This window comes from Orcinus orca, chromosome 4 (assembly GCF_937001465.1).
Source record: "Orcinus orca chromosome 4, mOrcOrc1.1, whole genome shotgun sequence".
Classification (NCBI taxonomy): domain Eukaryota; kingdom Metazoa; phylum Chordata; class Mammalia; order Artiodactyla; family Delphinidae; genus Orcinus; species Orcinus orca.
The window spans coordinates 124014035-124037436 of NC_064562.1; the positions used below are offsets into that span (position 1 = coordinate 124014035).

The 23402-nt window shown below is 36.4% G+C and overlaps 1 protein-coding gene across 2 annotated transcripts in view; it reads right to left on the reverse strand.

The window, feature by feature from the left end:
* COL25A1 (collagen type XXV alpha 1 chain) overlaps window positions 1–23402 on the reverse strand; it is a 467388-nt gene that overhangs the window by 97639 nt on the left and 346347 nt on the right. Inside the window, exons 1-3 of one of the 2 annotated variants that reach the window (XM_049709643.1) lie at window positions 13132–13213; window positions 11376–11402; window positions 8723–8767 (exon numbers count right to left, since the gene is read on the reverse strand). In XM_049709643.1, the coding sequence (XP_049565600.1) occupies window positions 8723–8767; window positions 11376–11402; window positions 13132–13197 (138 nt within the window). In that variant the 5' untranslated portion in view covers window positions 13198–13213. Of the gene's footprint in view, window positions 1–8722; window positions 8768–11375; window positions 11403–13131; window positions 13214–23402 lie in introns of those variants that run through there. The other variant, XM_049709644.1, reaches the window with a different exon arrangement.

Here is a 23402-nt window from a genome sequence, read left to right on the forward strand (position 1 = left end):
GTTTTTAGTGATGAGGTTTAGGTGCCAGGACAAAGCAACGCTGAAGCCTGCATGAGTGCTGGACCTTCAAGTTACATGACCAATAAATACCTTTATTTTAAAAACTAGTTCTGTTAAGTATTCTATGACTTGCAACATAACGTGCCCTTGATAATATACCCTTTTTTAAAGTTTAAAAACCCAGATAATTTCTTCTTTCCTAAAGTATAGTTCCTAATAATAAATCTATGTATAGTCTGAATGATAAATTATTCTTTTCACTTGGAAGAGATGTGCCTAATTATTCATAGAAATGGTAAGTGGTTATGTCTTAACGGAAAAAACTCTAAAGATCAGTGAAAAGTAGTAGAAAGAGATAATAGTTCTTACTAACATTCACTTATACACCCAGGAGGTTTCTGAGTCATGGAGTTCTTAATGCCCCCAATTCAAAGTGGAAAATAGTCTGCTCTTATTTAATAATGTTTTAAAATAAACAGTTAATATTCTATACTTCCTTCATTTTGTCCGATTAAATTTTGAGATGAAAAAACAAACAAAAAAAAACAAACTTTGAGGTGAACATGACAATCTTCATTTGACAAATGAAGAAACTAAAGCTCAGAGGAGGAAAGTAACTTGTCCAAGATCACACATATACTGAACAGCAAAGATGGAATTTCCTGAATTTAAAATCCACACTCTTAACAGCTGGAGCCAACAAACTGGCTTTGAAGTTGAACTCTACCACAAACACCTCAGTGACCCTGGGAAAGATATCCTTTCTGCGCCTTGGTTTCCTCATTAATAAAATGGAGATAATAATAGTATTCACTTCATAGAATTGCTGTGAGGAATAAGTGAGGTAAACTCAGGACAGTGCCCGGCAGTTAGTAAATGCTAAATACATGTTAGTATTACATACTGCGTTCTTCTATTCTCTGCATTGGGCAGAGAAGACAGAGAAGAAGATCCTGAAAGAAATTCAATTTCTCCTAAATTAACCCCACTGATGCTGTTTCATAATTGGGTAACGGTTCCTATGCCCTTGGCAATGTGGCCTAGTATCAAAGAGATGGAATTGGGTAAATGTTAAGCTGTTATGATTGTCACAATAAGTTATTTCATTGCAGCCTTATTTTTAATGCAAATTTCAAAATCAAGAATGTCATTCAGAGATCAGATCTAATGATACAAGAACAGGCTCTGTGATTTATACTGATTTACTATTTTAGTGGTAAGAAACTTGGAAAAAAAGTAGTCCAAGGTGAATACAAAAACCCTAAAGTGGTTAATAATATGGTGTTTTAGGAACAAAATTCTAAGACCAAGGTTGTCTAACTTGAACTGTAAGTACTGCAACGTAGTGATATTTTCTCTTCCCTTTACCAACTGCTGTTCACTGTTTGAGTTGCACCTAAAGTCACCTATTCAGGGAAGCACTACTTGACCCTTTTGCACCAAGCCAGGCTGTCTTGTGCTCCTCCGCTGTAGTACTTAACAGCATTGTCATTTAACAGATCTTTAGTATAACTTCATATAATGTCCTTATTCACCATAGGCTGAAATTCCATGAGGCAGAGACAGCATTAATGTCCGTGCTCAGACGGTGCCTTGTAATTAGTAGTAAAGGCTGAAAAAGATTTGTTGAATGGAAGATTGAAGGAATTGGTAAATAAATCAATGAAAACGTTTAAGGTAAGTTTTTTAAAAAAATCACCAGATTATATATGCAGTTTAATCAGATCTGGTAAATAATATTTTGGTGATCTCATCTATAAAATATAGTGTCTTTTCAACTAAAATGGAAAATAAGTGGACTTGATGATGTCATAATTCATTCAAACACATTTCCCTTGTTGTTGCTTTGTTTTGCAACAGTCTGTGATCAGCTTTCCTTCCTCTCACATCCCTTCCCCCACCAATACCATTTCCTCAACTATTTAGTCTTCCCTCTCCCAATATTACCCTTTAGCAGAATGATAACTAGTATTAACTTTTATAGTAACATGCCTAAATGAAGTCGGGGGAAAGTGTTTTTTTTTTAAAAAATTACTATAATTGCTTTATTTCAAGCCAGCATTACAGTACTTCTTTCAACCAACTTTTTATCCCCTTGTAAAAGAACTTAAAATTAATTATATAAAGAATAGAAATAGCTTTTGTTTCACTTAACAAGTAAAATTGAGTGAAAAGTCCCTTTAAGAGTAAGCTCGTATATAAAAGTGCCCGAGAATATATGTATAGAACTCGGGGATGATGTGATTTTACTATATGAAAGATCCTGTATACGAATTGCCAACAGGCACATGAAAAGATGCTCAACATCACCAATCATCAGGGAAATGCAAATCAAAACCACAATGAGATATTGCATCACACCTGTCAGAATGGCCATCTTCAAAAAAGACACGAGACAACAAAAGCTCATGAGGATGTGGAGAAAAGAGAACACTTGTGCACTGTTGGTGGGACTGTAAATTGGTGCATCCACTATGGAAAACAGTACGGAGGATCCTCAAAGAATTAAAAATAGAACTACCACATGATTCAGCAATTTCACTTCAGGGAATATATACAAAGGAAATGAAAACACTAAACTAAAAAGATACCTGCACCCCATGTTCACAGCAACATTACTTACAATAGCCAAAACATGGAAACAACCCTAGTGTCCATCCACAGGTGAATGGATAAAGAAGTTATGGTGTATATACATACACAATGGAATATTGTTCAGCCATAATAAATGAGGAAATACTGCCATTTGTGACAACATGGATGGACCTTTAGGGCATTATGTTAAGTGAAGTAAGTCAGACAGAGAAAGACAAAAATACTTTATGATCTCAACTCTATGTGGAATCTAAAAAAACAAACAAACACAAACAACAAAAAAACAAACTCACAGAAAAAGATCAGATTTGTAGTTCCCAGAGGTTGGGGCTTGGAGGTTTTGGGTAGAGTAGGAATTGACAGAAGGTGACCACTTCAGGAAGGTGACCTTCCCCAAAGGTACAAACTTCGGATTATAAGATGCTAAAGATGTAATGTACAACATGATAACTATAGTTACCATTGTTATATGATGTATATGAAAGTTAAGAGAGTAATCCTAAGAGTTCTCATTATAAGGAGAAACTTTTTTCTTCCATTTCTTTTTATTGTTATCTATATGAGATGGTGAATGTTAACTAAACTTATTGTGGTAGTCATATCACTATATGTGTAAGTCAAACCTTTATGCTATATACCTAAAAATCTTACAGTGATATATGCCAATTATATTTCAATAAAACTGGAAAAAAGAGAAATATCCTGTAATAGGAAAGTGATGATCTTTCTTCAAGAAGATAGAAAGCATCCTATTATCATAGTTACCAGAGAAAACACAGTCATGTATTCTTAGAATTCTAATGCACATAGTCACTAACTTCAAAAGGCAGAAAAATTAATAAAAATAATTTAACTCTCAACTTTAATCTGCAAAGTATTAAATTGCTGTAAGACAATTTCCCTAAACTATTAATTAATCTGGAATCAAACATCAATCACTTCATTTACTCGCTATATCTTTTCTTAAAGTCTAAAATTGGAAAGTTATAAATATATTGGGTAATAGATCACTGGGTAAATTTATGCTACCTAGTCAGGATATAATCAGAACTACAACATACTTAAATCCTTCAGGAATTTAATTCAGACATTTTAATGATAAAGTCAAAGGTAGCAAAAGAAAAGAGTTCATTTAGTGGTTACAGAAAGTGAATAAGGGATAAAAAATATTGAGTTCATTGTATATAGCTCACTGTATAGACTTGAATCAACAGCTTGACCTTTGGAAGTCTGAGAGCTTCCATTTATCTGTTCTCTAAATATACTTACAATAAAAATGCCATTAGAAGTATGCTGTGAGGATTAATGTCAGTGGAGAACTGTGAGACTCATGGATAAGAGATGAAAAGGAACTCTTAATACCATAGCTATAAACTAATTAAATTTTAATGTTAGTTAAAAATCATACAGCTATCTGGGATAGATTCAGGATGATACACTAATATCAATATTTTATTTATATTGTATTTTGAAGTTTTAAATATAATAAACTATAGAAACTATTTGAAAAATACATGAAACAAGATCATGTGATATTTATCTTTTGCTTTGGAAGCAAAATTATGACTCTGGATCCTCAGAAAAATTCTAGCTTGCTTAGACAAAATAATTTGCTTTTAATCCTGAAACTCTTTAACATTAATTTTATGGTAACAGAGACAAGGATGTGAGAGCTGCACAAAGTAGACCTTTAATGTGCCCTATCATTACCCCCAGATCTTTTCTCCTATGGCATTTGCACAGTGCTGGGCACTGCTTGCTATTCAAATATATTGTCATAATGATGATTTATTCTTATGTATGCCAATTAAAGTGAAAATGTGAAAAGAGAAGAAAAAAAGCAGTGTTCTAATAACACCTATTAAGAGTTGATATATAGATATATATATACCTATATATATTTAAATATATATAATATATAAATATATATACAAACACAAATTATATACATAATACATATATAAATATATAGAGAAACAAAAATTACAGACAGCAATTTATTTTGTCAAAGGGTTCTTTAGTCTAAAAAATGCTTCTACCACAAAATAATTTTAAAGCCCACTTCTCCAGTATCTAAGTAGGGTTTAATTGACAAATATTCAGATATACATCTCTTCATATATGCATATGTGTGTGTGTGTGTGTGTGTGTGTGAGTGTGTGTGTGTGTGTGAGAGAAAGAGAGAGAGAGAGAGAGAGAATGAATGAAGGGGCACAAATAAAATGTTTATAATATCTCCGAACCAACAAGATCTGTTCATGAGAATTACAGAAATTTTTGTGCCCAGTGCCATTAGCCAGAAGCAAAGAAGGCAACAGTTTACTTTTTTAGGTGAGACCTAGCATTACATTTACCCTAACTGCTTTGGCTATTGGGAGGAAGTCCAAATTATGGAAACAACTGCTTTCAGAACTGGAGACAGACGATGCTAGAAGCTGGTTGAATTGGAAAAGAGACTTGGGTGACTTTTTGTGGATGCACAGGATCTCTTAGAGACTTAGAAATAAATTAGTACAGCCCCTTCTCTCATTCTGCAAATGGAGCCGCCTGGAGCCTAGAGAGGAAGAGGAACTTTCAAAGTGGAAGAGCACAGAATATCTCAACTCCAGGTCAGCGCTCCTACATGACCCCACACTGGTTGACTGAGCTTTCGAAATAATGTGAGATGTGTCTTCCTCTTTCTCTTTCCCTTATCTATAGTATTTGTATTCCAACTACTGGGAATGAGGTGCATCAGTGGAGAAAGAGTCAGGGGAGACAGAAATATTTTATCTTCATGTGTGACTTTGCGTCTTCATTTTCTTCCCATCATAAATTCAACTGGCTTCACTTCCTTCTTGAGGGTAAGCCTAGGGCTCATTTGTTGAAATTCTTGAAGTGTGATACTACTACAGATACTTGATAATATTTATTGAGCCCCAACTACATTATGTTCACTTAGATACATTATCTAGTTAATACTGTAAAGTCTATATTAATATGTTACACTGGAGCCTTAGAAACATTTAAGTAACCTGCCCAAAGAAGGACAAGGACTTGAAGCCTTCTCTCTCGGACTGCAAGGACCACATACCACACCACCTCCCACTTTTCAGAGAAGGGTGCTTAGTAGCTCTTGATAGATTGTGATGCCAGAAGGGGCTAGATTGGAGCTGAATGCCACGTTACTGCTCATGTAAGTCTTTTTTTCCAGTACGATCTGAAGAACTGGAGGACCATTACACAAATAAGAAATATTCAGATTAGCAATCAAGTTGACCAAAATTTAAAGAAAAATAGTGTAAAAAAAAAATGTCATCATCAAGTTATTGGCCAAAGCCAATCACCAATTTTGTCAATCTGAATGGATGGGAAATATTTTAGGGGTAGACTAACAAAATATTTGCTTAAACCAGTTTCTTTGTTTTTACAAGAGAGAAATCTTTTGATTTTCTAGTTGTTATGTGCCATGTTCCTGATGGCTTAGAAATCATATTGATCCTTAACCATTACTTGAAAATGATCTTCTAAGCATCAAAAGTACTTCTTTGGAAAAAGTGAAATTGTGATGTGCAAAAAATTTTTTTTCTTAAGACAGTTTAAGGACATCGAGGTGCTTTAAAAAATGATTAATGTCATTGTAAGCTCTCTTTCTGGAAAATAAATTATAGAGAACCAAGATACATTTCATAGCTTTAAGTATAGAATTATTACTCCACTTTCAACTTTGTTTTTACTGTCTAAATGATCTGCTTTTTCAGTGGACTCATGTTTTTGCACCTTATTGTCCTAAAGATGAGGTAACAAGTATTACAAATGTTAGATAATGGCTAGGATTAACACAAAGTTTTAGTTAAGTTCTATGGAGTAGGAAAAAAAAATCTTGAACTACACTTTGCTGATACCTTCATAAAAGTATGAAATCATTTAGCTTCCCTAGGTTTTACAGAAAACACTTTAAAAATGCTATAAAGATGTATAACAAGACATAAAACTGCAAATATTAACTGTGTATTTCCTTGAAATATAAGTTAAACTTGGTGAGTAGGACAAGAAAATGTCACATTCCTTTCTCTTGCTAAGGAAATTGCATATTTCCTTTGCAAAAATAAAGAATATGCAGTCTTCATAAGCATATATGTGACAGTTTTAAAGTTGTTTTGTTTCAAGCTAAAGGTTTCTATGAATTTTCACGATTGTCTCAAAGTTGGAAAAAGAAAAGAAACAAAGAAAAGGCAAAACATTAACCTTAGGCATACAAGTTTTGTTTTTCACCAAATGTTAAAAACAGCATTTATGTTATATGCATATTTTGTCCTTTCTAAATATTATCTTGAGTTACACAATTTTCAAATTCTTCATAGAATGAATACACTTTCAAATTTTTGCTTATGTTTCCCTCTGTAAGCTGCAATATTCTAAATAGAAAGTTAATCTTCTGTCTTTACCAGGATTTGTGAAGCAAATGGATATACATTTTACCAAGTGGAAAATAGGGCTGTGACATGGGCATTTAACTACTGATGAGAGCCCATATTTGATCTGGGGACCACAGGCTACCATAAGATTTGGTTGACAACACTAATTTCACTTGGGAATCGAGAAATTCTGGAAAAAGAGAGTCTCTTAAAACATAGGTCAAGGGACTTCCCTGGTGGCGCAGTGGTTAAGAATCCACCTGCCAATGCAGGGGACACGGGTTTGAGCCCTGGTCTAGGAAGATCCCACACGCCGCAGAACAACAGAGCCTGTGTGCCACAACTACTAAACCTGTGCTCTAGAGCCCGCGAGCCACAACTACTGAGGCCGCGCACCTAGAGCCCGTGCTCCACCACAAGAGAAGTCAACGCAATAAGAAGCCCATGCTCGGCAACAAAGAGTAGCCCCCGCTCGCTGCAACTAGAGAAAGCCTGCGGGCAGCAACGAAGACCCAACGCAGCCAAAAATAAATAAAAATTAAAAAAACCAAAAACGTAGGTCAATCAAATTTCCAGAATTTCACTAAAATGAGATGAAGGAGAAGTTTAATAGTAATATCAAACATGGTCATAAGGGCTTTATGTCTATTTCCTCATTAAGCCTCACATTAACCTTATTAGGTAGGAATTGCTACTGTCTCCCTTTTACAAATGAAGAAACTGAGGCCAGAGAATTCAAGGACTTTGCCAAAATTCACACAGTCTCTAAGTGGCAGACCCATGTTCTTAGCCACTCAGTAGGTTTTAAATTGTTATTGTTTATGTCTCATTGGAGAAGAAAAGGTGGACAACATGGGAGAGGTCACAAGGAAGTCTGTAAGGGTTGGGCTCCTTATGATTTCAGAACTCAATTCAGAGTGCATGGATTTAAAGTCCTCTGGGAAGACAAGCTGATGAGTCCCAGGATTTCAAAGGGCCAGTCCCAAAGCTCTGAGGGAGACAGGACAGTCCCTAGCTCAGCTCTTTGGCTCCTGGTAGATGGGCCCAGATAGCGGCTTTGGTAGCCACCACAATGGCTTTCCTGGTCTCTGTAGAGGTTCCAGATTGAAGAGAAACTCAGCAGTGTTGAGGAGCACAGAATATCAGGTCCACCTGTGGGATACAGCTAGATGCTTTGTCCAGCTGCAAGTATGTTGCAGGAATAAATGTACACAGGCACATAGATATGTCTATGTAGAGCTGTGGGTTCCTTTTTCCTTACATTTTTTCCCTTCATTATTAACAGTACAATAAAGAGCTTAGCAAGGCTAACTCCTAATTTTGCTTAACAGTAAAAACAGCTTGCTTCTGAATTCACAAGATTCCAATAGGGTCCCTCTGTAGGAATAACTTTTGTTAATGAAAGAAATAATGTCTATTAGCCTGCTATAACAATTAATGTTAAACACAGCATGTTTTGTACTCCAAATATATTTATGAGAAACATATAGTTGTGTCTCATACATATCAAAATAAAATAAAATAAAAATAAAAGAGTTTCTGGCTATTTAGTGCACTAGTTTAAAAATTAAACTAATTTGATCATTTGCCCCATAATATTCCTATATTTCAAAAGTATATGTAATCTTTTTATGAGCACATAAACTTATGACCAACATTACTGACTAGAAAAACTTTGTGATTTTAATCCTCCCCAAATGATCAAAAGTAGTATATTCTATAGAACTCACCTTTTGCCCATTCATCCCTGGAATTCCGGGTGCTCCAACAGAACCCTAAGGAGACACATGATTGAAATAAATCGATATCATAATCACAAAATATTTCAATTCTAAATTTATATTGTATTAGATATGTCAGCCATAACTTTACCTTGATAAAAACATGTCTGGGAGGCTGTTTTTCAGATCTTATCTACTGTGTTCAAATATACAATAATGTAAACAGATTCATCAAGCTTTTCCAAAAACCATTAAGTTAAATTTAACCACGTTTGTAAATATCTACTTAATGCTAATAAGATTTTAAAGAAATTCACATCATAAATTGAGTTTTAGAGCTATCAGAAGGCCACATAGCTCTAAATTTGGGTGCTTTTAATAAACATGGCATGGACATATATACACTACCAAATGTAAAATAGATAGCTAGTGGGAAGCAGCCACATAGCACAGGGAGATCAGCTCAGTGCTTTGTGACCACCTAGAGGGGTGGGACAGGGAGGGTGGGAGGGAGGGAGACACAAAAGGGAGGGGATATGGGGATATATGTATGCATATAGCTGATTCACTTTGCTATACAGCATAAACTAACACACCATTGTAAAGCAATTATACGCCAATAAAGATGTTATAAATAAATAAATAAATATGTAAACACACACACACGCACACACACACGCACACACACACACAAAAGAATTAAACTTGCCCGGGGCTTCACTGGTGGCGCAGTGGATAAGACTCTGCGCTTCCAATGCAGGGAGACCGGCTTTGATCCCAGGTCAGGGAACTAGATCCCATATGCATGCTGCAACTATGAGTTTGCATGCTGCAACTAAGGAGCCTGCCTTTCACAACCAAGGAGCCCTGGAGCCACAACTAAGGAGCCCACCTGCTGCAGCTAAGACCTAGCGCAACCAAATAAATAAATATTTTTTAAAAAAGAATTAAATATGCTTAGTTTCATCTGGAAAAAGCCTAGCAGTAGCAGTAACTCCTGAATTTCATGAAATTAAATAACATAAAATGAAAGGTAATTAAAATAACACCCACTTGCTCCACAGTTAGACAAATAAGGGACCCATGTTGTAAACCCAAATTTGTTGTATTTGAAAGCATTTCCCTGAGACTCTCAGGGAGTGTGTTTAAACCACATGAGTGTGAATACATCTTCCAAAGTAGACTAGAAAGGATGCTGCAAATGGTAAACACCAGCTAGGAACAACACAACTTCTACACATAAAATATTATCTTACGTGTGTGTGTGTGTGTGTGTGTGTGTGTGTATGTGCACGCACACTTGGAAGTGTGCACACATGCACTGGGGTGATTACAATGATTGGACATAGGTAGTTGAACTGAGAATCAGAAAGCTAATTACTACCTGAGAAAATCTGACATTTAACTGGATACAGAAACATTAACAAATGTTTTCAAATAGTGATTTCCCTTCACACACCTTCCTTTGAGGCTCTGTAGAAACCATTTTTAAATAGGATGTGCTTATTTTTTGTTTAGCACTAGAAAACAGATTTTTCTTAGTAGCTGTATAATATTAAATTTCTTTAAGAATAATGGAAAAAAATTAAAATAGTAATTATAAATCTAAAACTGCTCTAAAAAATAAAGTTTATTAAAAATATAGTCATTACATGCAAAACAAATTGAGATAGCAAATTCCTTAGTGCTTTCTTCGTGATTATTTTGAGTGGCTCATTAAAGGACTTCCCGAAGCCTGAGGCAGTAATTTCATCCTGGTCGCATGTGGATTAGGGTAGCTTTACAATTTCACACCATACTTAATAGAGACATTATTGCTAAGGACAAATTGTTCCTATACACAAGTTGTCTCACAACGCATTGGCTTTTACTTGGTTTGTGGGATTATGTTTCAACAGATGCCACATGCCCAAGCTTGGGGGATAAAACATCTCTAACTTTGATGGATTCCAAAGATAAAGAATAATCACTTTTCCACCTGTTGTAATACAATTATTTTCTTTAGTTTTCTGCAGGTTAAATATCCTTTTTTGTCATCTTTATGGGGTGGGAGGTGTGATGGGGAATGGGGACTTAGTGATATTTTATTGGCAAAGGGCCATCTACCTGCTACTGATGTACTGATGTAATTTTAGAAGTGCTAGACTTTCTCTATCAGAATGTAAAGGGTCAATTCTGACGGCTCTGGATAACGTTGAAATGACAGTCAGGAAGCCAGTTTTTGGGCTACCTCAGCAAAGGAAGACACTAGTGGACAACTTAAATATAGCCACCAAGCAACAAGAATACCCTTTGTTCTGGTCTAACAGTCATTTAACAATCACATATTTGTGCAAGACCACGCAATTAATTTGCAATGCCTTATGACCCTTCACATTCTAAGTTTTCTCATGATGTTTTACAAGGATTTGAATTAAAACCTCAATAACCTACAAGTTTGGCAAACAGCTTAAAAAGAGTCTGCTCTGGATTTATTGACTTTTCTATAATAGAGTCGATTAGAAATCGAATGGCTAACATTACATGACTGTATTTTTAGAAAGCAGAATGCACAAACCAGACTGCTTTGGCATGACTTACAGTAGCTAATTCCATTCACTTCTCTGACTAGCCATTAGGCGATGGGAGTATAATTACCTTCACAGTATTATTTATACTCTACCTTTTGTCCTGGAGACCCCAGAGGACCCTAGGAAAAGAAAAACAATTCAATAAACATAATATTGCAACCATTTAAACTTAAATGACTGATTAAAACTGTCCTATTCTATAAGGTTCTATTGATATTTGTCATGCTGAAATATGGTGATGTTTTGTACATCAAGGAAAATGAAAATTTTCGGTTGGAAGTGCACAATGGGTCTTTTCTTCTCTCTTGTTCTCTTTTGAAGAACATTAAGCATATGCAGTAGGATTCTGATTTTTTCCTTTAAAAAAAGGGTCACAACATTGTAAATCAACTATATTTCAACTAAAACGAAACAGAAAGAATCTTTGCCATTCCAGCGCATCTGTTTCTTCAGATACCTGCAAATCTATCACATCAGTCTCATATAGAAGGCTGGAGATGTTGCTACTAGAAGCACTTAAAATACAACGCAGTTCTCAGCACACTGACACGTTCTATGACTTCTGCATCTGCAAAACTTCAGGAAGCAGATTTGCAAAGGAAATCATTGAATGGCATTACAAAGAAACATGTTTTGCTCTATTCTTCCTCTTATGAAATGTGGCCAACTGACCTGCCCAAAAACTTGTTTACAAACTAGGCGATGCCAAGGTCAGTTGTGGCATGTAGTGTGCACCAGAAAAGGGAACAAAAGATGCTGTCAGCTGTTGCATAAACTGTGACACTGGGGCAGGGGAGGAGAGGAGAAGAAATATAATATTTAGGAAGACGAATGGGAATATTTACATTTAAAATGGAAATGTGGCAGTTCTGAGATTTAGCAATTTTTTGACCACAAAGTCAGTGTTGGAATTCTGTTGGCTTTATTTAGAGCGAGGCATGCTTTGGGATGGTAGAAAAGAGCACAAAGAGAGCTGTAATTCTGACTTTTGATGTCTCTTTTTAAATAAAAATATTAAGTACTTTTCTTCCAATTCTTTCAAAAATACTTTTAATTTCAGTATATTTTAACAAAGTTATAGGTACTCTATCATTCCATGTAAAAAGCTCTTTATTTCATTACATTAAACTAACGGCTAGCTTATTTTTAATGTGTCACATTTCAGTTAATCAGCATCTTACATTCAGACTATAACATAAAAAAAGGACTAGAGTGGTAATCAGAGAAAGAATTGGTCATGCATAATTTTTTAATTAAAAATACACAACGTTTAGGAACATTCAGAGAATCTGTTCCTCATAAATTATTTTGTAATCCTCACAGGAAGACTAACAATTTCCTCATATAATCAGCTTTAGGTTACTGAAAGTGCACTGTGCAATATCACCCTTATAGATTCCTTTTTTAAAATGTAGGATGTAGTTTTATTGACTCGGTGACACTGAAGGCAAGGACATCGAATGTTAGACATATGAAAAAATTAATACTGGCCTACAAGCCTAGGAACTGCAAGAAAGTGAATTCTTTTCTTTTTCCCTTTTTATTACAAAAAATTTAAAATATAATAAAGGGTAGGGAGAGTAATATAATGTACATCCATGTATCCATCACTTATATGTAACAATTGTTAAGATTTTGCCATATATATTCCTTTTCAATTTACTCAGCCTTCTTAATGAGCTTGTTATCTCATCTATCTGTGTGGTCTGATCTTTTCTCCGCTTATCTCACTCCTTCAATTTAAAATTCTCCCCGTCTTAGATTTTGCAGAGAACACAGAGGCTGTCAGGCATAAATTCCCCCAACATCATGTCTCTCATCAACTTAAACCCATGTGGCCCTCCTTACTATATCAGAGGAGGAAGATGCTCTCCTCCCACTGGGCAAATGCATCCAGTAGACTCTGGAATCCATCCTTGCCTTCGCCCTCAGGGCTCTTTCTCAATCAATTATCCCTGCATCTGTACCAGAGCCTCCCACTCTGCACCGGTTCCTTCCCCTTAGCACATAAACATGTGTAATCATTTCCTTACTTGGGTAAATTGTTTGGGAAGTGAATGTTAATGCTAAGTAAAGGCAGAATTTGGAAGCTGTAGTGATAGGAGATCTGAGAGTGAAGAAAAGACTTGGGTTTTATCATTGCCTATGATTCCATTTTTCCTAGTGTCTCCAGAGTATTCCACTTTTTAAAATGTTGATGTTAGAGAGGAAATCATATAACAAAAAGTACATTAATTCAATGTTTAGACTGAGAATGTATATGTTCAATGCAAACAGGTTTGTTTCCCACTATAAACCTAACTGCCACTTGAAAAAATATTGTTCACTAAAATTGGGCATTTCATTACATTGATATATAACCCTGGAAGGGAATATTTCAGATTAAAATAAGAGCAAATTTTAAACCAAATGTTTTAACTAGAGATGAACATATCTGGTATTTTCTAATCTGGTCTTTGCTGCATGATCACAGTAAGTCAGAGATTTAGAAAGATTACTCACAACTCTGAAATCTATGAAATTATATTAGTTGTATATTTTAACACAATAGTTAATAAAAGTCAAAGGATGGCTATAAAAAATAAATATATTATTTTTCTCACTGTTAGAAAACTACGGCCATTTTTGCTAAACTCCAAAAATAAAAGCAGTTTTAAAGACAATATTAATTTTGAATTGTGAATACATATCTTATAAATTTTCATAACTATGTTGCCAAGGATATATCCTCAGCTACCAAAAATGTGCATATACTCCTTTGATCTCGCTGGCAGGAGAAATGGTAACAAGCCAAAGATAGTGTCATTGTTTTAGAGAGGAACTGGGAAAAAGCAATGTTGAATATAAGGCACAGACATACATTCGAGTAAGTACACACACACACAAGTAGCTATTTTGATCAATATTTTGCTCATGTATATATTTTTTGAGCATTCTCTGATTAATAATCCCATTATATATCTGTGACATTGTGGTCATAAATTTAAGCTTACAAATGAAAGCTTCACTGATCAAAAATTGATTTTGAAGTTAGGGTATGCTACTACCAGTTGGTTAAGATGTCTACATTTGAGTACTTTTGTAGTTTCTAGTACAAATACAAATTTATAAAGGAATGGGTAAATGTCATAGAACCACTGACTGACTTATCTAATCTTTCTTAAACTTACTTATATTCTCAGCCTGAATAATGACTTGGATGAAGAATGTCATATATTCATTATTCACTTGTCAAGCTAGTGTATCTTATTATTCCTAAAATTAAAACTAGTTGTTCTAGTATTCTAAGATTTCTAAAATAATTCCATTATTGTTATCCCCATGTCTTAAAAAGTTTGAATCAAACAGTCTTCCAAACCAAAGAGTCGATATTTTTAGTCCATTTTTATCAATCAATGAATTGCTCCTTTCTTAGGTGTTTTCTTAGCAGGCACTTTTATATTTGCATATACTTTGCAGACGACCAATTAAGATGAGAATAATCTGGTCTCTTTTATTTTCTGTAATCATTTCTTTGTATATGTCTCAAGATTGGAAACTGTGTAATATACAGAATCTTAACATGTTAAACTATATTTCTTTAAGTTTAACTCCAGAAGCGTTAAACTATAATTTAAACCTTAAAATGTACTCATTTCAGTATAGGCTCTGGGTGATGTAGAATGTATTAACTTTTTTCATTAAAGGATTTTGCACAATGGACATAACCTTATTCAAAAGATAAGAACCAAATGAGCCACCGAAAAGTTCTAAGTGTGGAGTAACGACATCACTTATCTGCAGATAAATGTTTACACCTAACTTTCATGGTCTTTCAGAAAAGACTATGGAGAGCTATGAAAACTTAAAAGTTCTAAACAGGTGGGAAATTACACAGTGCACTGATTTTCTTTCCTGTTTTCCCCACTCCCACTAGATTCCATTTTTAAAGATTATGGAAAATATTATGTAGAATATGGCAGTCAAGTAAGTTAAAGAAATACTATAGTTCCCATTTGGTGATTGCCTTTACTAAAGGCGCGTTACTCGGGCCTGAGAGTGATCGTTTATTCCTCCGCCTCCGGGTGCACCAGATACTATACTTACTCAGGAACATTCTCCAGTCTGTCCTCTTCTTCAGCTGCATTACCATGCTCTTGTTCAACCCGCTTCTCTCTCACCTAAGCTACTGTGACACGCATCTAAAAGCCACTGTGTTTTCAGTCTTCTTCAACCCTTTCTACACAGTGCTGCCCGAGGGAGCTTTCTAAAAGGCTTACAGGTTTCTACCTTGCCTCAGCTGAAAAATCCTTCCATGGCTTTCCATGGATTTTGAGAGAAAAGTTCAAGCTTTTGTAACAGTTGTAGTTTGCCACATAAGCCATGCTTCCTCATCTCTACACCTCTGCACCTCTGGTTGTCTGGTCCTTTAATGGGCTTCTTCTCCCTGGTCCTGTCTCTTCCGCTCATTCCATAATTCAGGGCTCAGTGCCTCCACCCTTGGGGCTAGGTCACCTTCTTTTGTTTTCCAAAGCACCCCTATGACAGCACTTCTTTCCCAGAATTTACCAACAATGTTGTGATTGTCAGGTTACTTCTTTCTTCACTCTACATGTCTTTTATCATACACAGAAGCTGGCACAGTAATTGCTCAGTGAATCCTTTTGGGTTCATTCATGAATTCATCCACTTAGCAGTTTTTTGAATGCCCATTGAGTGCGAGGCAATGTTCTAGGCACTGGGGATACAGTAGTGAACAAAATTAATAAAAATGCATGCCCTCCTGGACTGCGTAGTCTAGTGAATGGAGAAAGACAGTAAAATATAAAGTTGTGTCGGGGGTAAGTGTTAAAGCAAATAGGGGGTAGCAATTGGGAGGAGTGGATGTGGAGGCATTTTAACTTGGGGGTCAATGAAGGCCTAGGATAAAGTGACTCTTGGATAGAGCCCTGAAAGAGGTCAGGCAAGACAGTCATGCACGTAGAAGGAGGAAGAATGTTCCAGGCAAGGGAATAGCAAGTACAAGGCCAAGAGGTGGGCATATGCTCAGTGTGTTCAAAGAACACGGAGGAGGCAATAGGTAGGTAGTAGAAGATGGGGCTCTGGAGAGGAGGGAGATCACATGTGTATGGCCTTGTAGGTGCTTGTAAGCACAATGGTGCTTACTTTGAGTTGATAAAAATTATAGGAATGGGCTTCCCTGGTGGCGCAGTGGTTGAGAGTCCGCCTGCCGATGCAGGGGACACGGGTTCGTGTCCCGGTCCGGGAAACTCCCACATGCCGCGGAGCGGCTGGGCCCGTGAGCCATGGCCACTGAGCCGGCACGACCGGAGCCTGTGCTCCGCAATGGGAGAGGCCACAACAGTGAGAGGCCCGCGTACCGCAAAAAAAAAAAATTATAGCAATGAATGATGAACACAGAGTAAACCAAGTTTTCCCTTATACCTTAGACAATAGTATCTCAAGATAAGAATGACAAGATTTTTCACTCACGTTCACCCAAGTCATTCTAATGCTACTGGCCTATTTTTTTTTTAATTTTTAATTTTTTAAAATTTTTGGCTGCATTGTGTCTTTGTTGCTGCGCGCGGGCTTTCTCTAGTTGCGGCGAGCGGGGGCTACTCTTTGTGGTGGTGCACGGGCTTCTCATTGCGGTGGCTTCTCTTGTTGCGGAGCACCGACTCTAGGCATGCGGGCTTCAGTAGTTATGGCACATGGGCTTCAGTAGTTGTGGCACGCGGGCTTGGTTGCTCCACGGCATGTGGGATCTTCCAGACCAGGGATCAAACCTGTGTCCCCTGCATTGGCAGGCGGATTCTTAACCACTGCACCACCAGGGAAGTCCCTGGCCTATTCTTACAGCCTCTAGATTACCTCTAAGTGCAAGAGTGAGTGGAGGAATTCAATTCATGGCTTCTATATTAAAACCGCAAAGCAAAAATCATCTTGATTACATGGTCTCATTGACACGGAGAGTGTCATGGATGTGGATGTAGGTCTAAGGTCTCTAATGCATATCAAAAGCCATCATGCAAACAGTAAGTAGAATTATCAACCCATGTTAATCTTCAAAGCAGGCAGTTAAGAAATGGATGTTTCTATAACCATTATGCATTGGCTGCACTTTCCAGCTTGTAAAAATAACATTTTTAATTAAAAAGTCTTTTGTTTGATAGATCATGGAATGGAAAAAAAATTAATGAATTTTTCTGACTACTGATGTTAGCACAAATTTGATTGAGGTATTAATTACTTAAACAGAATGCAGAGTTTCTAAATGATGTGCTCTAGGATGTCTCTTGGGACGTGTTTTAAGGCAAGTTCTGGTTGCCTGCTATTAGGAAATGATGTTCTGTGTGAGCAGGGGGCGGACATAGTTCCTGTTCTGTCCCTGATGGCTAACAGTAAAATTCAAAGCTCTAAAGGCTGCTGGTCATTTCTGGATGCAAGAATATACAACCAGCTTCTGTAATAAAAAACGCAGGGAACAAAAAAAAGGTGGTCCCTCTGTGAAGGGGAGAATAAAAGCCCCAATCTATTAAGCCATTTAAAATTATTTCCTTTTTGAGTTAAGAATTTTTCCAAGATTTAATAAAAGTTAGGTAAAATGAAGAAAATACTTTTTAAAGTCTGTTCCCACGGGGAAAAATGATAACACGTATAATCTAACTTATTGGAGTCATAAAATGTTAGTATCAGACTTTCTCAAGGGTTTGGTGCAGCAGACTTTAATTATAACCTTTTGAAAGCTACTAACCTGGTCACAAGATCAGAAAATACAACTTGGTTTATAAAGGGTAAGAGGAAATTTGAAATAAATAATGGAAATTTGTCTTACTTAAGAAGGATTCATTTAAGATGTACTTATATAAAATTCCACGTTCTCCTTGGAAGTTTGATGAGGGAGGGTCAAGAAACATAAACTCTAGCCACTATTATACGTGAGTCTGGAGTATAATTCAAATGATGTTTTACAAGATTCAGACTCCATAGCTTAAGTGTGTGGAAATGCCAAATGAGAAACTTTGGGGAAATGTTTAGAATGTAAGAGAGTGTGCTGATATGTTTTCAGCATAAAAACCAATGATTTAGCTGAACTGGGTATGAAGGAACGTAGCATAAACAAGAAAAGAGCAGGACAGAGCTGAGATGGGAGAGCCTCATCTCTTGTTTCAAGTCCTCCATGGACTCTGTCTTCAGTCACATTGAATCATCTTTCCCAAGCAGTTTCCCATTAGCCTTCATGTAAAGGTCTTAATCATTCTTCGAGGCTCAGCAGTCATAACTCACTTCCTTTGTGAACCTTCTCCAATGCACCCAGACAGAGCTTGTTTTTGTCCTCCGTGTTTCCCTAGCACATTTTAACTGGCTGTATTTTAATATATTTACATATTTATCAAATCTATTTGACTAGGCAGCAAATTCTTCGGGCCATATAGTTTACATCCTCAGCACCTACATAGCCGTGCCTAGCAAACAAATCATTATTGACTACATTGAAACAATGAATTCATAAATATGAAAATTATTAAATTCCATTTACCGAACTTCCTCCATTGTTTTGCAACTCTAGCTATCTTACTTCTAATCACTGGAAAGAGTTCTCAGTTTTCTGTTTTTTTGGGTTTTTTTAAGATGGCCATCTAAAACTTTTAATCAAATTGAAAAAGATATAAAGCAAAACTTTTCTAGTCGATATAAATAATGATATTTTGAAATAAAATGGTTACATCACAGTAGTACCTAATGGAATCAAAATACTAGGGTGAATCACCCAACATCATCTATTTAGAAGATACACAGACAAGCTTTTCTTATGGGAAGTTAGACATCATTCTATTTTTCTCCTTAAAGTTCTCAGGTTTGAGGCAGTTGTTTCTGTTTAAGTATCTGGGATTTTCTTCTGTTTCAATAATATCATTCCATAATTTCTATTATTTGAAGAAGTTCCTCCAGAACAGGTCTCCTTCAGAGCCTATCAATACGATGACATGTTATTATATTAATTCATGAATATTTGATGAAAAGTTTTAAATGCAGTCATTAATTTTTTAAAAGAATACATTCTTTTTGACTTCTCTACCTCATGTGCTGACTTTTTGGGGAAAATATTAAACCTGGATGATTCATTTGTTGGTGTTTCCCCAAATCATGAAGCTCTGACCTCTGTATTGGAGGTCTCTTAAACGCTCAGGAAATTAAAGAAGCCATACATTTTTCTCACCACTTGAGGAAACCAGGACCCAAGACTAAATATTGGACATTAACTACCACCAGCAGATGAAAGACAGATCTAGGTACTAGAGAATCTATGCTCTGATTAGGTTCCCAAACAGAGATTCTATCACCTCTTACCAAATATCCAAGGCCTAAATTAGCTCATTCCATCCCTTCTAAATATTTAATAAACTGTTTCTCCTTGCTGCATCCAAAATGGAAATGACCCGTAAAGAAAGAAAAATTAACAGGCTTCCTCTGCCCTCTGTGATTAAGCATACTTCCCTAGTGTACCATAAAGGAAACAAATTTACGGTTCATGAAGGCCTATCACCCTATACTATGCTCAGTAAAAAATATTTCTACTGAGTAAAGTGCAAGTGCTTTTGCTATTTTAAATCAACAATGCTAAGAAACACTAACTGTTAAAATTTAAATATCCTACGACCAGCAGAAGGAAGACTTAAATTTAGAACTCTAATATGTACTCATCTACTGTCCAGATCTGTTTTCTATCTAGACCAGCCTTACCCAACAGAACTTTCTGGAACAGTGGAAATAGTCTCCATTGCTCAATCCAGTAGGTAGCCAGTAACCACATGTGACTACTGGGCACCTGAAATGTGGCTAGCGCCACTTTTAGAAACTGGATTTTAAATTTTATTTAATTTCAGTTTAAATGGCCACATGTGGCTAGCGGCTACTATATTGGAAAGTGTAGACCTAGCAGATCTACACTGTAAAATGCATAAGACGACAATCGGGTGAACTGGATTCTACCCTAGTTCCGCCACAGACTACTCTATGAGCTTGGTCAAGTTATTTGTTCACTCTGATGCTGTTTCTTTATCTGTGAAGTGATTAACTAGATGATTCCTAAGATTTCTTCTAGATCATTTACACTCTAGTTAAAAAACAGTCACAGAGTGTGACTAAAAATCGCTGCAGTTACTTTCCCTCATGAAAATCAGTCCTTTAGTTACACCATGCGTATTCATGAACACACATATACTTCAAATTATCTATAATACATGAATGAATATATGACGATGCAGAAGAAAAAGTAGTTTTCTGTTGGACTTAGCCTGCTTAATCCTACTCCTGGCATGCGATGATACTGGATGAGAGAAAAATATAAACAGGATTTCCTTGCATTAGTACCTGATTTATCGATTCATTGATTCATATGATTCAGTCATTCAGTTTATTGAATACACTAAGCAATGACACAATTATTTTGTGATGTGATAAACGCTGTGGAGGAGGGGAGAAGGCAGCTTCTAACTTAGCTTGGGGGAGTGTCAATGTCTGTGAATGAGGAAGTGTGTGTGAAGTTTTCTCGAAGGAGATGAGCAGAGCAGAAGTCTATTTTTTTGAGTCCATTCAGACACATGGCCCCAGTACTGCCCTTAGCCCTGGGCAAGAGGGCTCCTGTGTTAGGATCCACACTTTAGAGATCTCTTCTGGCTGCACACCTCCTCCTGTGGTAGCCCACCTCCTGAACTTAGACTGTACTTTGGGTTCCTGGGACCTTGGGGTTCTCTGCCCCAATGACTGGAGCTCCCTTCAAGGACTGTGAATTGTCTCTCTCCCAGGTCTGTTCTTCTGCAGGTGAACCCTGGTGTGCACTACAATAAACTGAAGGATGGGGCAAAGAGGTGGGTATTTTGAGGCATGTGGATGGAGTTTGATCCTGTGAGCATCCAAATGTCTACATATGAGAGCTTCGGTCTCATAGAGATGTGGATATTAGGTACCCGTGGGAGAGCCGGGGAGCAGGCCTCGGCCCATTTGGAAAACCACAGGCTCTGGTGGGTTGGAAGGACTCTGTCGGTGTGGCATTTACATGTACTTCATGGACAATCAGATTAAGTGAGAATAATAAAGCATTAGAACAGGTGCTAAGGCACCCCGGCAGGCAGCGTAGTGTGCACAACTGAAGTAATGCAGTTTTACCAAAAAAGATGTCATCGTTAATGTCTAGTCTAATAACTAAATATCCTAAGATGATTTTGGTCATTTTGGTTATTTGTGATTTGAAGGTTTGTTTGCCTCACCAGATTAAAATCATGAAGAGAAGCCTGCTACTGTGTCCGATGTCTGCCACCCTGCTGATCAATATGGTTGAGACAGCAAAGTACAATTAAGGAAAATGATAAGTTTTATCAAATCTGTGGGATAGCAGTGCATTATAACTAAATATGTTTAAAGTAAATCTTCACATATTGGTTAATTCAATTTTATTTTAAATGAAGCAGAAGCAATTATCTATGCTTATGTTATTAGCTACCATAAAATACATTATATTCACTTGACACAAATGTATTCAATGTGTTTGCAGGCAAAATCAAAATAAACTAAAAAGTATCTATAACTTCTTTGGATACAATCCAAATTTCACTTTAAGGAACAATAACAGAAAAACTTTTCTGAGTTTTGAACTCTCAGACACCACCAGGGCCCAACGAATGACATTTTAAGTACTCTTATAATTCATAAAGAGATGAATGGATACGCTATGGAGTTTGCATATATTTGGGGGGCAGGAGAGGAAGGAAGGGTTTCAGTGAGGGAAAGTGATATGGTCTATGAAACCTTGGTTATAGACACTTTGGACAAAAAAATAATTTGCAGGAAACTGGGACTAGTTGGTATATTGAATATACATCATTTGTCTTTTATGTTTTTGAGAACTACTATATCTGTCAAAGAAAGACACAGTAAGGATATCAAAAGGAAAGACACCTTCAAAAATACTATTCTAACAACTATTTAAACTCTTGAAGAACAGAAAAATAAAGACCATTTGTGCCGGGGTTCAGAGCTTTAGCATTTCCAGCTGTGGTCAGTTCTTGGTTTGATTCTTGAGTCTAATTTTATAAGCCAGAGAGATTCTCTCCTTATTTAGATGGAGTCCAGTTTGTTTTAGCTCATGATTCTGCCTTTTAAAATCTCCTCTAGAACTTCTCGCAAAACCTGAAGGTCTTGTTTATGGAATAGGTGCACAGCAGGGTTAAATAAATGTGGAACTGTGTGAGAGGCAGGACTTCTTTTTTATTCTATTAGAGATGCTGTTAATCTTCAGATGATTATTTTTGCGATATAAAATATATAGCGTGGATTATGAAAACGAATTCCCCACCTGACACACTCATAAACAGTTTTGAAAGAGCTAATTTTAGACCATTCCTAGTTTTTTCATTTCATCATTAGAGACATTTTACATTTAAAAAAATTCTCTAGTGCCTCTCAGTATCCTCACGTAAGCAAACACTCCTCCATGGCGCAAACCAATAGAGGTAGTGGGTTTTGCGTACTGTGGAAAAGATGAGAGCGGTGGTATATATTATCTTCCCTTGTCTGAGCTGGTGGAAGAGAAGGGGTGTGTTATGAAAAGGTGATGAGGTAAGATGATGTGATATATAGGAGAAGGCCAAACACAATGATGGCAACAAACAGGACAAAAGGAATAAGTTGCATTATCAATCACAGTATTTGACACACTCTAATTTAATTGACAGCTATAGTCACACTGTCGTTAGCCCTTATGTCTCATAGAGTGGTCTTTCTGTATGCCACGTTATGTCATTTGACATTTTTGTCTTAACAGCAATACTTCTCATTTATGTAAGTCTGTGTTCCATAAAGCATTTTCATATTTTTATTATTTCACTTGCTTCTCGCCATATTCCAGTGATATAGGTGGAATAGGAATTATTGCCTACATTTTATAGATCAGTAAAAAGGATCACAGACGATAGTCATACACTCCTAAGTTGTTCTGAGGCCAGAATTACTAGTAATATGTACTTTTCTTTCTACCAGACTTTGAGTCGAAACACACACACCCACATACGCACACATACGTATAATATTTGAAAGGAAAAAGAAAATTTCTAAGGAAATTTTTCTCCGCATGAAAG